At 43.1% G+C, this 17,696-nt stretch overlaps 1 protein-coding gene across 6 annotated transcripts in view; it reads right to left on the reverse strand.

The window, feature by feature from the left end:
• Positions 1–4,723: 4,723 nt before the first annotated feature.
• Positions 4,724–17,696, reverse strand: part of CNOT4 (CCR4-NOT transcription complex subunit 4) — an 84,327-nt gene continuing 71,354 nt past the window's right edge. For 4 of the 6 annotated variants that reach the window (XM_080616204.1, XM_080616201.1, XM_080616202.1 and 1 more), the window contains 2 exons: positions 6,956–7,168; positions 4,724–6,188 (listed from right to left, as the gene is read on the reverse strand). In XM_080616204.1, coding sequence (XP_080472330.1) covers positions 5,887–6,188; positions 6,956–7,168 — 515 coding nt within the window. In that variant the 3' untranslated portion in view covers positions 4,724–5,886. The remainder of the gene's footprint in view (positions 6,189–6,955; positions 7,169–17,696) is intronic. The other 2 variants (XM_080616206.1, XM_080616205.1) reach the window with 2 other exon arrangements.

Raw genomic sequence — 17,696 nt, forward strand, 5'->3', positions numbered from 1 at the left:
AGTTATAATGTTTTAGACAACATCAAATGCAATATCCAATTATGCAACACATCATATATCGCATTTCTACTGATTTCTTATTTAAATTGTATACATGCAATATCCAACAGAAAGGTGGGCTCTAGAACCAGAGGAAACCATTTGAAGAGGGACAGAGATAGCTGCAAGGTCAGCTCATTGCAGATTCTGTTCCAGGCAAACCTTACAATCAGTCACTTTCTGCTCAGTGTCTGAACAAAGCACACTCAGTTCTTTATAAAAAACAGGATTTTTGGATTTTAAACTTCAGACTCCACACCGGAAACCTCACTCAGCCTGCAAGCTCAACCAGGAAGAGCTGAGCAAGTTCTGGTGACAGCTTTATGTTCTTCACTGAAGTTCAACGTACCACCCTCCTAGGACTGCGGGTACTAACAGAAAAGGTTTCAGACCCACTCTAAAGATATGGACAAGGTTAATGCTGGGACTTGTAACATTCAAATGCTAAAGCCATGAAACTCCAAAAAGATATTAACTGCAAACTTGAAAAGAACAGCCACCCACCAGTACAAGCTTTCTAGGCTACCATTTTGAGTGGCGCTCTGCTGGTAGAAAGAAGGGAGCAAGCTGAGCAAGTCCCAGCCTCTCCCCAGGCAACTCTGGAATGGAGAGGTATTTGGCAAATTTGTAAGTCTGAGGACTGGGGGAGATAAAGAGCAGTCCAGCAGGATTCACAGGAGAAAGCAACAGTGAATGTGCCATGACTGTATCCCACTGAAACACTCCACCTCAAATGTGCTCCTCATGACTACCACAGGTCAGACAGATCACTATTCCATCAGCTTTAGATTAACAACAACCAACCTCTGTTCAAATTACTTTCACACCTAGTCTCACTGCATCAGACCACCCTAAACACGTGCTTTTCATCAACAAAGCTGGTAACACATCTGTTGCTGCCAGGATCACCCAACTCACCTCAGACCTTCACAGTGCAGCAGTTCAGACTCCTACATCCCTTCAAGTCACCCTAGCTCCCTTTACTTATATAGCAAGAACTTCATTTGACCATTTCCATCTCAGGAGCCTTCGCTTTACCACATAAAGCAGTAAGCTTAGGGCAAAGGCAAACCCCAGAAAGATAGGGAGATGAAGATCCTGCTCATATTTAGTGATCTTTCACATAGACCAGAGCATAATAAGGCTACACCATTTCTTACAACTGTAACCCAACGCTATGATGACACTTCCCCTTCTTCCTCTTTAGGAGCTTTGTTTACAGTCACAGCCATAAACAGATGAAGACCTGAGAGCTGTTTCCCATCAGTGGAACGTCCCAGAGTAGGGAGAAAGATGCTGGGGTTTGGGTGAAGAGGAAGGCACACAAGCTCTTACAGTTACTACATCCACATGTAGCTAGAACAAATGATAATCAGTGAAGTGGAAGGCACTCCTATAGCCAGCCATATAAGCACATGCTGCTGCAACATGTAAAGCAACAACTATTCTTAATGCGTGGATCCAAGTCAACAAGCACTTCACATTATTTGTTTTGTCTCTGCTAAAAATGCACACCACTGGTAGCTGGACTGGAGAAGAATTCATTCCCCTCAAGACATTACGAGTACCTACAACCCCTTCAAGCAGGGCTGGCTCCCTAACACTTCAAGCATCATGCTGGGCCTCGGTGTTTCTCAACACACCTCAGTTGCGAGCAATAAGTTTTCATTCCAGCACTATAGCTCTCACCAGAAGGAATCAATTCCAGGTAATATAGCATCTGCTATGCAGTGGATTTAGGCATGCTGGAGACCAACACGAAGCCTAAGCTCCTTTGCAACTTAAGGCAACTTCCATACATCCTGAGAAGAGGGATGAACAAGAAGCACCTAGGTAACTGTTCTACAATCAAGTGTATTTTTTCAAGCTCCCTTGCAAGGGTGAGGGAGGAAATTGGTGCATGACCCCCTTCTCCCTTCCTTTGACTTCTTTGCTCAAGTAAAAAATCTCCACAGCAGGATAGCCAGCTCTACAAAATGTAAAACCCCACACCAAACAAAATCACAAAGCAAAAAAACCCCAAAAACCCCAAAACCACCACCAAAAAAAAAACCCAAAACAAAAGCAAACCACATCCTACAAGACAACCTAAATGCACTGCATTTTTCTTACAATCCAACATCTTGAATGCCTAGCATTAAATGAGCATCTTAAACAAAAGCAAAACAAACTTTTTGGACAACAGAGTCTACAAGGGAGGGGAAGGAAAACAACAGTCTGAAGTTCAGGAACAAGAATACAAACTCAACTTCATGATTAAAAACTGTCATGGAAACTGGCAATGCTGTTTTGAGTATGGTTAAAGCAGTCCTGTCTAGACGCTGCATTTATAAGGGCACATACCTGCTCATGTTTTACTCTCAAGGAGGAAATGGGAGTTATAAAAGGAAGAAAAAGGAATTTATGCAGGGCTCTTCACCTTACCTAGAAGCTGTAATTCAGAAAAAGATTGTTCCCTTATTACATACTAAAAAGGAAAGGAAAGGAAAGATAACAAAACCTGCAGCAGCCAGGAACCCTTAGGAGCAACCCAGCACTGCTGCCCCCCAAATTACAACACCTGAATTATCAATTCGTTGAAAATGCAACACAACTTGTTGTGTCAACACCTTCATGGCTAACAATGAATAATAAATAACAATAAATCACAGCTCAATACATATTGATGTCCATTTTGGAGGAGTCTGGTCCATTCTCCTTCTCCAGTTTCATCTGTACCAGACACCATCTACCAAACGTGTTGCTAGTCCTATGACACCAGCCTTTCAGTCAGGGACTGCTCTTCACTTAAGAGCTGCAAGAGTCTAATATATAAAATAGCAACAGACCATACACTGAGACAATCACATGGACAAAGCGGACACAAGTATGCTCTCCTTTCAGTAGCTGTTCCTGTACAGGATCTTTTGTCACAGCAAAAGTCCATCAACAACAAAAACCTCAGGGGAAACTAATTGAGCTCCACATGGTTGAACAGTGAATTGCCAGCTTCCTTGGCCACTGGGGTAGGGGGACATGCAGGAATTATCACCAAACAGTAGAGAAAATTAAGGTAAGGGAGGCAGAAGCTGCACCCACACACAACACGAACTGATGCATTTTAATAACACCGATGTTACCCATGAAGAAGTCTCTCAGGGAGGGCAGCACCATAAAGAGAAAAATCACTCTAGTTGTAAACCTTGGCCTGAAGGCTAAGAGTTTGTAAGTGGGACAACCACACAAGCTCTTGTATGGTCCTCCCCAGCAGACGAAGCCTATTCTCTAGCGGTAGCAAGCCATGGACACAGGTTTCCCTCAACACATCCTAAACTGCGACAGAAACAAATCAAAACCCAGTAAACTTCAGGAACTGCTGTGACACATAGGAAACAGTTACAACCGCTTTGGGAGGCTGGCTTATTTTCAGGGTCAGGAAGGGCACCCTTCTAAAATGGAAATGTTAAAGGTCAAAAAATGCCTGTGTCCAACAAGTGAGGAACGAGAGAAAAAAAGAAAAGCCCCTTACAGTTTCACCAGCACCTCCAGCAGATTGTTCCTGATAGGTTGCATCCCCAGTGGCAGGGGCAGCAGCAGGCACTGCCGCTAGAGAGGATGTCCCAAGTCTGCAGTGCTTCTCCTTCCACCACCAACAGTTAGAGTGGGGGATTGAGCAAGGGCTGACTGAGTGGCAAAACTGTTGTCTGCTTTGCAGGGGAATGCTGGCATCAATGGGTGTGTGCATTCTCCCAGGTAACCAGAGCACACCCACCGCTGATCTGCAGCAACCATGCCTGTCCAGAAACAGTACATGCAGTTCCTTAAATAGTAAATATACTACTAAACATCAACACAGGTAAGAGAAGAGCAACAGCAGGTAATCGCCAACAAGTAATACTTTACAAAGCAGGACATTTAGAGTAATTTTATGCAGATTCAATGCCTGGTTCCCCTCTCCAGTGGTTGATTCAGGACTTGCTCCCACTCCCTGGACTGTGAAAGGCCAGCGCCTCCCACGCCCATTAGGTGCCCAAAGTTCCACAGTGGGAATTCCCATCCTTTCCCCTGACAGCAGCAAATACTTCGGAGAGGAGCCAGGCAGAACTATACAGCTAACACCAAGTGAGAAATCCTTTTGCACAAGTATCTCTAGGATTTCAGGCTCTCTGCCATCCTCATGAGCTCCATCAATGCAGCACCCCAATCACAAGGTTGCTGGTTTTAAATGTATCTGGCTGGAAGCACAAGAGCTTGTTGGGGGCCTTCTGTATGTTAAGATTTCGTCATCTCCTGTCATGTAGTGACAATATTTTACACCTTTAAGCGAGGTTGCTGATGGAAACTGAAGTTGCAACTAGAATTCTCTGCCACAACTTCAGACACGTTATTGTACGATATCTGTCCCAAGTGCCATGGCATTTAAATCAGAACATACAAACAAGGTTTCATGCTTCAGATCTAAACAGATACTGCCAATAAAGGTTAGAAACACACAGCCTCTAGCTACTGCTGTGAGTGAAGACAACAATAACCTTAAAAACGTAAAGATCGTACGCTTTTTCCACCCTCCAGTACAGAAGTCATCATGCAAAAGCAGTATTCCCATGAAAAAAGTATCTCCAGTTTAGATGAACAGGAAAAAACACCCCATGCAATAACATACAGTTTTACCAGATGCAGTAATTAAAAACTCAAATTTAAAAAAATGAAAAGCAAACACAAAGTCATCATCAAGTTTTCTGTTTTATTTAAGATTTTAGTTTTAATTCTGAAGAAAGAGGTACATTTCCTTGGTTTTAGTTTTAGCGTCAGGTTATAACCATGTTTATTTATCTGTTTCTTTTTTTCCTGTCTTTTCAATACTGCACAAACGTCCAGAAACTACAGGGTTAAGTAAAAGCTGCAGGCAGAGGAGGTCAGAGGTTGCTCCTGATGGTGATCATGTGGCCCCAATGCAGTGCTATCCCAGAGTGCCCTAATCGGGTGGATCTTGGTTTTTTTTATTTCACAACAATAATAAAAAAAAAAAAAAGAAAGAGAGACTAAACAGAGGAGACAGAAAGACTGAAGTAAATATCACTCATGTTTCAGCTGCTTATGATTATATTATGTATATGCTAGGTATTAAATCTGTGAACACTTTTAAAACATTAAGGTTTACTTTAAATCTAAAGCCAAAATTAAAGAAAAATCTTATTCTCCCCTCTTTAAGCCACTCTTTAGCAACATGCCAGTTACTCATAGCTATAATTGTTCTGTCTTTCAACACACTTCATGTCAAACTGACACAATAAAATCCCTTTCTCAAAAAAAAAGAAAAATAAAAAACCAAACCAAACCCCAACACAGCAATTTCCCTGTGTAGTGCCACACTGAATGCAAAATAAATGCTAGGCCACTGCTCGCCCCGCATGTTCAATAATGTCATTTAAACGAAATACCCTTTTCATGTCTCTGCATTTGATTCTGCATTGCATTTTTCCCCTACTGCAGATTGCCGCTTTTCCACTAGGCAGAAATACTCATATGCAAAAGACGTAGGACAGTACTATCCTCCTTGAGCACTGAGACTGCATTTTGACTGCTCTCTCTCTCTTTTTTTTTTTTTTTTTCTCCTTAGAATGGTTAGAAATATTTCAAACAGTGTATTTCAAACACCGGCTCAGCAGAAACTTAACAAAAAGATACAGTCATGACCCTGCGATGGCATTGCATTTGGGGGGGAAGTTTGATCAGGAACTGGATTCTTCAGAAAGAAAGATATGACAGGGAACAGTAGGTGGGCATGGGGAGGAGTCAGGGTGGGACACTTCCTGCATTTCTAACGTTTTGGGTTTTCTTTTTCATTTTTTAATTCTTCCTCCTTTCCTAATGACGATCCAGCGCTGAGCTCTGTAGTAGATCTGTGGGGGTTTTACTGGGGGGTCTGAAGGCTGTCTGAAAGCCTGGAGGTGGGGAATGGAAGCTGGTGGGGTTTGAAGGAGGAGAGTAGGGATTCCAACTGGCTCTGTGCAGAGGGATCTGTGTGCTGAAGGGGTTACTGTGGTGTGTCTGTGATGGTGCTGCACTGGGGCCGTCCACCTCTGTGAGGGCCTGAAGAGATTTTAGCCAATGTGGAGGATTGTCATCTTGAAGCGTGTCTAAACTGTTTCCTGTGGAAGCTGGGATACCTACGAAAAGAAGAAAAAAACAGGCATACAGGCAAGTCAGAGCAGAAGCAATAAGCTGAGCATGAAGGAGGTCAATTTAACCTAACAAACAGCAACAGTGAGAAAACATGATTAGTTTGTACAGCAAATGCATTTCACATTATTATATATAATTACCCTGCCCGCAAAACATTTAATATTAAATCCAGACAGGAAAAAGTTCCCTCTCAGAGCACTTCATAACCACACATTTTTCTATCAAACATCTTTTGCGAGAACTGCATCCCTGTTGACGTGACCTTACCACACCAAACTACCAGTACGCTGCATGCTTCACCTCCTACTCTGCCTGCCTGAATCATGCTTCAGCCTCTCTAACAGGGAAACACAACCAGACAGCCTTATAAAAGAGAGCTTTATAAACAAGTGGAGTATGTCCCTTTTTAAATAACAAAGTCCAGTGAATGCCTTCAGTGCCTCAGGACCAGCGACGCACATACCGGACATGCCACCCAACAGAAGGGACACCTACAGATTGACCCTATGGGTAAGTGCTGATCCACCTGACTGCCTGCAAAGGTCCCGGGCATGCATTGCAAAGGCCTAAGTGACACTTTGTTATACCTAGCAGTTCCACAAAAATTCCTGGACCCTTGAGGTTTTGTGGATGGAAGCTGGAAGAGACCACCGCATGCTGACTTTTTCTTTTCTCCAGATGTTAAATCAGTTTGTGCCAAATACCCATTTGATGGTTTGCCAGCGGAGCTGAAGGAGTGAGAAACGGTTACCTGTGATGATTGCGGGGTCCATCCAGCTGCCAGGGCTGTCCCAATTCAGGCTGTCGGTGGTGGCAGTGTTGGACGTTGGTACACTGTGGTTGGCGTTGGAGGGGGAAGAAGCATTGGGCAGTCCACCAAAGTTGATGTTAATGTTCGGTAGAAGTGCCCTTAGCCCGTCCTGCCATTCCTTCATATTTAAACTCTCTACAGAACTGCTGTTGTCTGGGAGATTTACCAACAAAAAAAAAAATGAAAGATAAAAAAATAAAAAGCTGAAGTTAGAAACAGATGTCCTTCTTTGGTGGCGTATGGGATTTTCTTTTTACTTTTTAAGCTAATCATGTAATACTTCCCCTGTCCAAAAACTAAGGTCAATGGTTGCGTGATCGATGAATTATTCAGAGGGGCTGGCAGGTTTTAAACCAGGTATAAGGGAGTGGGAGAAAGATTTAACTCCTCCCCCAGGTTGTATTTCCCCCCCCTTTTTTTTTTTCAGTTCAGAGACTCAAATTATCAAGGCCACAGTGGTTCTCCTTCTAATACTAATAGGGGAAAATCTACCAGATCCTTTATGAGAATACTTCTTGTTGCAAGGTAGGCAACGCAATTTGGCTGCTTTATTAACAGGCAGCAAGCTTGAAAGGGTTGTTTTCTCTGAAGCGTATCAAAATGAAGAAAGGCTAGGTAGGGCTTTGCAATAGAAACCGAACATGAGGAACCAGGGAGGTGGAGGAATATCACAGAAGTTTTTTGTTTTGTTACAGCTTGCTCATTCACAGCCCTACAGATGTTCTTCCGAAGGAAATGGTAATTAGGTTCTCATGAAGTCGGAGGGAGTGCAATTTCCTCTTGCAGTTGAAGAACAGTAGTGAAAATTCTTTAGAGACCTTTCAGAATAAGTCCCGACACAGCAACAGCCTCAAAACTTTGGGAGGCAAACCAGCTGGACACCAAAACAGACAAGTCTCAACTATTTGCCTGGATGTTTCAGGGCACGTAGTGAAACAGGACAACAGGATAACATGGCTATTGGCACTACAGCAAGTGATCCTTAAACGCTGTTAAACCATTCTATCTAGAACAGACTACCAGGTTCTAAGATCCATCTCCTTTAGGTATATTAAAGCAAAACAAACCAAGCAGGAGCATCCCAGTATTTATCAGCCAATACAGAAAGTAACTTAATTAACTTGTGGTCAAATACATTTTAAAAAGAAAGTGCTGAGTAGTACATTGGCAGCACACTCTCCTTAACAAAATCCTAAAATATAATTTTATTTTAACTATCTCTGCCTGTCCAAATTGAAGAAATGACCTTGATGTCAATCAGAAGTCTTACAGTGAGTTACTTACACATTATTGTTACTTCATCAACAACAGAAGAGATTTAAGCCTTCATGGAAAACCAGAGGATACTACTAACTTGCAACTCTGTGTCGCGGGGTGAAAAAAGTTTCACTTGCTATGAAAACCTGCCTTAGCAATATTTGCAAAGCTGAATGCTCAGAAAGAACTGATGTTATGAGCAATTACCTTTTTGTAACTAGAGGGGGTGGGAGAAGCAAGTTCTTGAAAGCCTGTGCTTTCATGTAGAACTCTCCTTCCCCAGGCCAGACAATTTTTAGAATAAGATTTACATAAGATTCTGCTTCCGTACAGAATTGCAGCAAGCAACTTCAATCACAAATCACAGCTCAGTCATACCTCAGTCGATGTAACCAACTGAACTTCAAAACAAATTACTATGCAAATCTGCTATATCCACTTTGCCTATGATGACTGTTGGAGCAATGCATTCATTTCTAACCCTATGCATACCTAATGCAGCTGTTTTAGTGCAAGCATCCACCTTCATGCATAAATGTCCCCACATAGAGGAGAGCAGCAGACACCTAGAACACCTGTGGCCAGACTGATACTGTGCAGGGAGCCTGGACAAGGGTAACAGCACAGATGCTAACAGCATACTAAAGTCATCCTCTGTGCCTGGGCAAGTTTGCAGAATACATCTGACCACAGACTTTGGAAGGTTTACAGCTGACTGCTGTCATCGCCATGCACTGACTGAAGCTGGGGAATCACTCTTCATCAGAGGTTACAGCATGAAGTACCTCCATGGGGGGGATACAGACAATTCCTAAGCATTCCAATAAACAAACAAGAGACGGGTCAAAACTCAGTCAGTGGAAATAAACCCCAAAGCCTGCCTATTACAACATGCACCGTGATATATCTAAAGGTAAAATTTTGAAGTGCTACAGGAGAAAAAGTAGCAGTGACCAAACTGGAGCTCTGCCTCAGGCAAGTAACTTAAGATCAGCTTTTTAGCAGCACTTGCACACAGATACAATCAAGTGGCCAGACTTAAGTGTGACTATCCACGCACTGTGTGCAGCAATGTGCTCACTGGGCATACAAGGCACGGTGAAAAAAAAGCAGGCTTATCAGCAATTTGTTCTGGGTTCATTCAGCACTGAGCCATAGCGCATACAACTGGATTGCCTTCTACATTCATCTCTCCCACTGTCAATCAAGTATACTTCCTGTTCCCTCCAGTGCTCCCACTGTTTTCTTCGCAATACTATGCACACAATAAACAGTTTTAAAGAGTTTGGTGCAGTATATTTTTCATTCAAACCTATGATCCTAGGGTTAAAAAAAATAATCGAAATTTCAAAAAGTATTAGCCAGAATTATATTCAATAGGTATTTGCTCACAACCCTCTTGAACATCCATAAGCCTATTTGAGACATTTCTAAACTCATTTTTTGGAACAGAAGTAGCCAGCTCATGATCACAGAAATAAGCGCAACAGATTCTGCATGGTACACCCTTAAGTTTCTACTTTATTTTCTCACAGCTGCTTCCAACAGCTTGTGCAAAGAAATACAGTTCAGTTTAATTACTTGCTTCTGCAAAATATACACACAAGATGCTTACTAGGAGCATGCATTAGTGAGCATACTCACTGCAACACCTGTGAGCTCTGCAAGATCATAGTGATCTTAATCACAGACATTACTAACCACTAATATGCCCTCCTCAAAGTTCATGTGCAAGTAAATAAGCATGTGGTAAACTACACACCTGCAACATGTCATTGAGGAAGTCTAATGAAGACAAAGCCACCAACATTTCCCAAGGAATGGGATAGGAAAAAAATGCAGTAGGACATTAGGCCACCTTGGGCTAAGAAAATACATGTATTTTTGTCATGTTATTCTCCATTTAAAAAAAGACATAATACAGCATACATAAGAGTCCAGAAAGATAACAAGCAGTTTTGATACAAGATTTTCATGGAACAGAAAAGGCTGGCACTGTTTGGTGAGGAGACATTAATCTGTGTGGCAGGCATGGTGCACCACTGCTGTGTACCCTCACACAGAACAAAAGAAAGTTAGAAGAAACTGAGGAAGAATGTCTTTATCTCGACTGTCAGGACAAAATCAGTTAGAGCCACAGACATCCATGTTTTATTTGCTAGCAATAAGGAAGTTACTTATTAAAGTCTTGTGCTCCTGGGTACAAAAGTGACAAACCAGAGAATTCCCAAAGATTCATCATCTTTCCCAGGCAGTTGGGTTTGCAGGGCTGAAAGGCAAGCTCTGATAAAAACATTGCCCTCCAACACCAAAGGAAAAGCAAGAAACATATTACTCGGGTGTGTCTAACAGGGTCTTCCAGCTTGGCTAACAAATGCACACGGTAAAGAAAAAAAAGGCCCCAAACATGACCAGAGTTCATAGCTTTGTCAGACTCCCAGCCCCTAAGCGGCAATTAAATTATTCTTGTAATATGGGATCTGGTAAGGGATTAAAATGCATTAAGATGTTAAAGTAGATGGGATCAGTGGAGAATGCAAGGCTTTATGACACGCCCTGCGTTGCCCTCTGAGGCCTCAATTATTGTCTGTGATAGGTAAAACACCCAGTTAGAAAAACTCCTGATGCAACCCAAGTACATGAGCCATCTCCAGGCATCACACACCTGTACCCAAACCAAACAATTAAATGAGCATGTCTTTGCTGGAGTCTGACAAGTTTTAAACAAGAGCCTAAGTGAAAATACAAGTCCACCCCAGAGTCAGGAGTTACTTCCACCATCTGAAGAAAATAAGTATCTTCAGAAGATCACAGAATGGTCTGGGTTAGAAGAGACCTTTACAGGTCATCTTATCCAACCCCCCTGCAATGTTCAGGGACATCTTCCACTAGATCAGGCTGTTCAGAACCCTATCCCACCCAGACCTGAACACTTCCAAGGCCAGGACAAGGAGAACCAAACCCAAACTCACACACACCACCCCCTCTTCCCTTCAGCTAGCTTATCTTTTCTGTTAATTAAATTTATGCTTCCCCATGAAGCCAGTACTGTAGTTAAAAAAGATCTATTAAAGGGCATTTGCTTATTATCTTTCTTTAATTCTAAATTTAATTGGTTAAAGGGAGTAATTTTTAGAGTAGCTAAAAGACTTCTCAGTTGGACATCGTAACACAGGGGCGTGAGAACCAAAACACCACTGTCTCCCTCTCTCAAGGAGTAGAAATACTGTCTGTCTCCTTCCACAGACTCATCCTACTTTAAAGCAGTATGCCCACAGACAGTAGGAAAACATAGAAGGAAACAAAACCCAGTTGACTTCAGTGAGAAGATTTTACACACCAAGATAAATTAGAGACTTCTTCCCCCATGCCCCAGCTTTGTCTCTGAGAAGACAGAATAATCTGGTGAAGCATCACCGAAAGCACCACTACTCATATGAAAAATATGCTTGAATACACATCCAGAACTCCAGTCTTTCCTTGCTGTGCATTTCCCAATCCTCTCTGGTCTAGCAGAAACTTGTGTTTACAGAGGTGAACAGATCCCACGGTTCTAGCATTGAACTTTTTCATGTGTCTGAGGTAGTACACCAATATGAAATACTTGTATGTAAAATTTTCAAAGCCAACCACTATCTTAAAGTGAGCAAAAGGAAGGGAAAAAAACTTTATCGCAAACTTGCCCACCCAATTTAAGTAAAAAAAAAACCAACCAAACCTTAAAGTTAGCTCAAAATGGAATACGATTGAGAAGCCTGAACATTCACCTGTATAAAACCTGGTTATTTAGTGAATTTTTAAATAAAATCATCATCCAGTCATGACATCCTACCAGTCTGGTAGTGTTACTTCACTACCTGTAACACCTTAACATCATTCCTTCAAATCAGGAAAAAGAGTGGTATTTTCTGGTGGAGAGACAGCAGAGAAGATGATGGCCAAGCAAGAAACACTGTTCTGCTGTACACAGTAAATACTCTAGAAGATGTCTGCACTAGTGTCAGCTGCATTGACACAGGCTGTTCCCTGACATCATAAATTCTGACAAATGCAGATCCAGAAGCGTTTCAGATTTGGCTGCACTACATTTGTGATTTTGATGCACTTGACCTTCTGCATTGAGGGTAATGGGACAGCATGTATCACAGTATCACAGTATGTTAGAGATTGGAAGGGACCTCAAAAGATCATCTAGCCCAATCCCCCTGCCAGAGCAGGAACACCTAGATAAGGTTACACAGGAATGTGTCCAGGCGGGTTTTGAATGTCTCCAGAGAAGGAGACTCCACAACCTCCCTGGGCAGCCTGTTCCAGTGTTCTGTCACCCTCACTGAGAAGAAGTTTCTTCTCAAGTTTAAGTGGAAGCTCTTGTGTTCCAGTTTATACCCATTACCCCTTGTCCTATCATTGTTTGCCACTGAGAAGAGCCTGGCTCCATCCTCATGACACTCCCCCTTTATACATTTATATACACTAATAAGGTCACCCCGCAGTCTCCTCTTCTCCAAACTATAGAGACCCAGCTCCCTCAGCCTTTCCTCATAAGGGAGATGCTCCACTCCCTTAATCATCTTTGTCGCCCTGCGCTGGACTCTCTCCAGCAGGTCCCTGTCCTTCTTGAACTGAGGGGCCCAGAACTGGACACAACATTCCAGATGCGGTCTCACCAGGGCAGAGTAGAGGGGGAGGAGGACCTCTCTCGACCTACTGACCACCCCCCTTCTAATACACCCCAGGATGCCATTGGCCTTCTTGGCCACAAGGGCACAGTGTTGGCTCATGGTCATCCTGCCGTCCACTAGGACCCCCAGGTCCCTCTCCCCTACACTGCTCTCTAACAGGTCGTTCCCCAACCTATACTGGAACCTGGGGTTGTTCCTGCCCAGATGCAGGACTCTACACTTTCCCTTGTTATATTTCATCAAGTTACTCCCTGCCCAACTCTCCAGCCTGTCCAGGTCTCGCTGGATGGCAGCACAGCCTTCTGGCGTGTCAGCCACTCCTCCCAGCTTAGTGTCATCAGCAAACTTGCTGACAGTACACTCAATTCCCTCATCTAAATCATTGATGAATATATTAAATAATACTGGTCCCAGTACTGACCCTTGAGGCACTTCACTAGATACAGGCCTCCAACTAGACTCCGCCCCATAGACTACAACTCTCTGGCTTCTCTCCTTCAGCCAGTTCTCAGTCCACCTCACCACCTGATCATTCAGACCACACTTCCTCAGTTTAGCTATGAGGATGCTGTGGGAGACTGTGTCAAAGGCTTTGCTGAAGTCAAGGTAGACCACATCCACCGCTCTGCCATCATCCATCCATCGTGTTATTTCCTCATAAAAGGCTATGAGGTTGGTCAAGCATGATTTCCCCTTGGTAAAGCCATGTTGACTGCCTCTCATGACCCTCTTATCCTTGACATGCCTTAGGATGGCATCAAGGATAAGGTGCTCTATCACTTTCCCAGGGATGGAGGTGAGGCTGACTGGTCTATAGTTACCCGGGTCCTCCTTCTTGCCCTTTTTGAAGACTGGAGTGACATTTGCTTTCCTCCAGTCCTCAGGCACCTCTCCCGTTTCCCAAGACTTGGTAAAGACGATGGAGAGTGGTCTAGCAATGACTTCTGCCAGTTCCCTCAGCACCCGCGGGTGCATCCCATCTGGACCCATGGATTTATGGATGTCCAGATTGCTCAGCTGGTCCCTAACCCATTCCTCATTGACTAAGGCAAACTGCTCCATTGACCTGACTTCATCTGAGGTCTCAGGAGTACAGGGCTCTTCAGGACTGCCTCCGGCAGAGTAGACAGAGACAAAGAAGGCATTCAATAACTCTGCCATCTCAGTATCTTCTGTCACCAGGGCACCCACCCCATTCACCAGTGGGCCTACCTTGCCTCTGGTGTTAGTTTTATCTGCCATGTATTTGAAAAAGCTCTTTCTGCTGTCCTTGACCCCTCTTGCCAGATTTAATTCTAAGGAGGCCTTAGCCATCCTAGCTGCCTTCCTACATCCTCTAGCAGCAGCCTTATATTCCTCCCGAGTGGCCAGCCCCTCCTTCCATGACCTGTAAACTCTCCTCTTCCACTTGAGCATACCCAGCAGTTCCTTATTTAGCCACGCAGGTCTCCTGGCCCTCTTCCTTGACTTCCTACGTGTCGGGATGCTCTGCTCTTGAGCTTGGAATAAGCAATTTTTGAATGCCAACCAACTATCTTGGGCCCCTTTACCTTCAAGCAGCCTTGCCCATGGGATTTCCCCTAGCAATTGCTTGAAAAGGCCAAAGTTTGCCCTGCTAAAGTCCAGGGTTGCAATTCTACTTGCTATTCCACTAGTCCTATCACACAAGATCCTGAATTCCACCATCTCGTGGTCGCTGCAACCAAGGCAGCCCTCAACCTTTACTGCTTCGACCAGACCCTCCTGGTTAGTGAGGATGAGATCCAGCAGCGCTCCTCTCCTGGTTGGCTCATCCACCATTTGCATGAGGAAGTTATCATCCATACACTGGAGGAACCTCCTGGACTGTGGCTGGGTTGCTGTGTAGTCCTTCCAGCAAACATCAGGGAAGTTAAAATCCCCCACGACAACCACGGCCTGTGACTGTGAGGCCGCTCTCAGCTGCCTGTAGAAGGCCTCGTCAACTTCCTCACCCTGATCTGGTGGCCTGTAACAGACACCCACAACAGTATCGCCCCTGCCAGCCTGCCCCTTAATTCTCACCCACAGACTCTCAACTCGCTCGTTCTCTGCCCCTGGACAGAACTCAGTACATTGCAGCTGCTCTCGCACATAAAGAGCAACCCCACCACCCTGCCTGGCTGGCCTGTCTTTCCTGAAAAGGACATAGCCCTCCATGAGTGTATTCCAGTCATGCGAGCTGTCCCACCACGTCTCTGTAATTGCCACCAGATCATAATCTCCTGACTTAACACAGGTCTCCAACTCCTCCTGCTTATTTCCCATGCTGCACGCATTGGTGTACAGGCATTTCAAGGAAGGAGCTGAGCTCATCGATTCCACGAATTCCATGTCTTACAGTTTACTTGGTGGGAGACAAGCACAAATGCCCTACAAAGACTAGATCACTTCAAATTATTGCCCCAATTCTGATACAAGTCTATGGTCAAATCTGCATTAATATTCATACAGTACACACTTAAATAAATACGACTAATAGCAAAGATCACAAGACCACCACATTAAGCGTAAAGCAAGTGTATTTCTTTGCTCTGCCAAAATTATATTCCAAGCTATTACAAGAGCCTGGTTTTGTACTAATTGTGTAAAACCATTAAATACTTTTATGCCAAGAGTCCTAAATATCCTAGTTCCACAGAAAAACAAGCAGTCCTGCAAATGTAGGTTGCAATTATTTATTTCTTTAAGAACCTATCAGTATGCCATGTGTGTGACAAAGGCACAAAACAGCACTACAGAAAAGCTTCAAATAAGCAAAAGAAATTCAGAGGAAAACCATCATGTGAAATAAAAATAAACTCAATTATCAGCATCATGTACCTGACTGCACAGAGTGAAGAGACTACCAAGGTGTATTCTGTAACAGACTGGCTATTGCAGTGACCTGCTTGTAAGAAGGCCTGTGTGAAATCTTCAAAGACACTGTACAGTAACAGTTTTGAAGCCTTGGCAAGACAATCAGAATGCCAAATTTCAGCTGGGGTGAGGGAAAAGAGAGGGGGAAAAAACTACCAGAAAGAGTTCACCAGAAGTCTGTCAACACGATTAGAAACAAATGGGGCCACCAGAAAAACATATCCTTTGCAGTGGCATCTCTGAGATTTCACTGATTCTGTGTGCTTGTGCTTAAACCAAATGATGGAGTTTCACCCATTCACAAAGGCCTGAGAATGTCGCTGGCAGATTAAAGAAAACTGAATCTATCTCCATTTAAACAGCATAAATAGCAGTGCTGCCCATCAGGAATACAAATAACCACTCTGTACTAGGGAGATATCAAGTGACAGAAGCACTGGCAGATAAAGCTGCTTGCAGGGAACATTTAAAAGCCTCACCAACATTTTTGACACACGGGAAGCAACTTGGCAATCCACGAAAACAGCTTTCTAAGTGTCATAGCACAAAGTGGATTTCACATGGAAGACATACGGTCTTGAGCTCTAAGAGCTGGGGAAACAAAAGGTGTACATACATACATGCACATGTATATGTATATATACATCCACACACCTACAAAATTGTCTTTGTTAGTCAAGAGACACACGTCTCTCCTCAGCTTTAAAACAGTGCACGTAAAGCAGCTTTTATCTTGATTCCATATTGATTTCCATTGTCAGACTGCTCAATTTGAAAGACAGCCATGTAAACAAAAAAGCACTATTTTTTAATGCAAAATAAATCAAGTGCAATGTAACATGCCAGTAAGCCAAATTATCAAGCAGAAGAGGAATATACTGAATTCTAAAGTATACACTTCAAAGGGAAAGTAATTTTTTCTAAATAACTTCCCTTTTTGCTGAAGATCTGACAGCACAATTTTTAAGCTGTCTGTGACTAAGTAAGTGTAAACAGTCAGAAAATTTAACTTCTTTGCAGGGGAAATCCCTTCTACAACATCAGTGAGGGGACATCTCATCTTAGATATTAAACAGGAAGATTCATATTTGCTTATATGCACAATATCAGGATTTTATTAGGCTTGAGAAAAGCAATTTTACATTAAGTATTCCGGAGAGTTCTTGTGATTTGCTCATACTTACCACGACTCAAGAGACCAAATTTAATACATAGTTATAGCAGCCAGCCACCTAATTTTAAGCTCTAAATAAACTTCAAATTGAGATTCCAACTTGCTTTGAAAAACATGCTTGACTTCATATCCAGTGTTCCCACAGTATCCCACTTTTTATTACTGACTTTTTAAACATTTATTGCTAAAAATGCATCGCGGTCCATTGCAGGACTTCAATCTAGTTGGGGCCCACTGTCCTGCATACAAAAAAGATAATATAATGATTCCACCTTAGTCAGTGGCCTCTTTTTCATGTGAGCTAGCAAGATGCTTCTCATCCAAACAAAAAAAAGCACCCCATAAGAAAACAGCCAGTTCTTACCACTGATAATCTTCAATACTAACATAAACCTAAAGTGAACATACAAAGACTTAAGGTACTGAAACCTACATACAGAACAGTTGGATTAAAAAGCTTAGAAAAACCATGCATTTCTATTAATCTGAGAAAAAAACGCTCATTTTAACCCATGTATACCTGCTGTTTACTCTCAGAACCTGCACCATGGTTTAATGTCACCAGGATACCCTGTGTCCTGGGGTTCAGCAGTAGCAGTAGGAGAAAAATGACTGCTACTGCTGAACCCAGGACACCCTGTCTGACAACAAAAACCAATACTTTGACCTCACGTGAAAATCCTGGGTGTAC

Source organism: Psittacula echo, assembly GCF_963264785.1.
Source record: "Psittacula echo genome assembly, chromosome: 1".
Lineage (NCBI taxonomy): Eukaryota > Metazoa > Chordata > Aves > Psittaciformes > Psittacidae > Psittacula > Psittacula echo.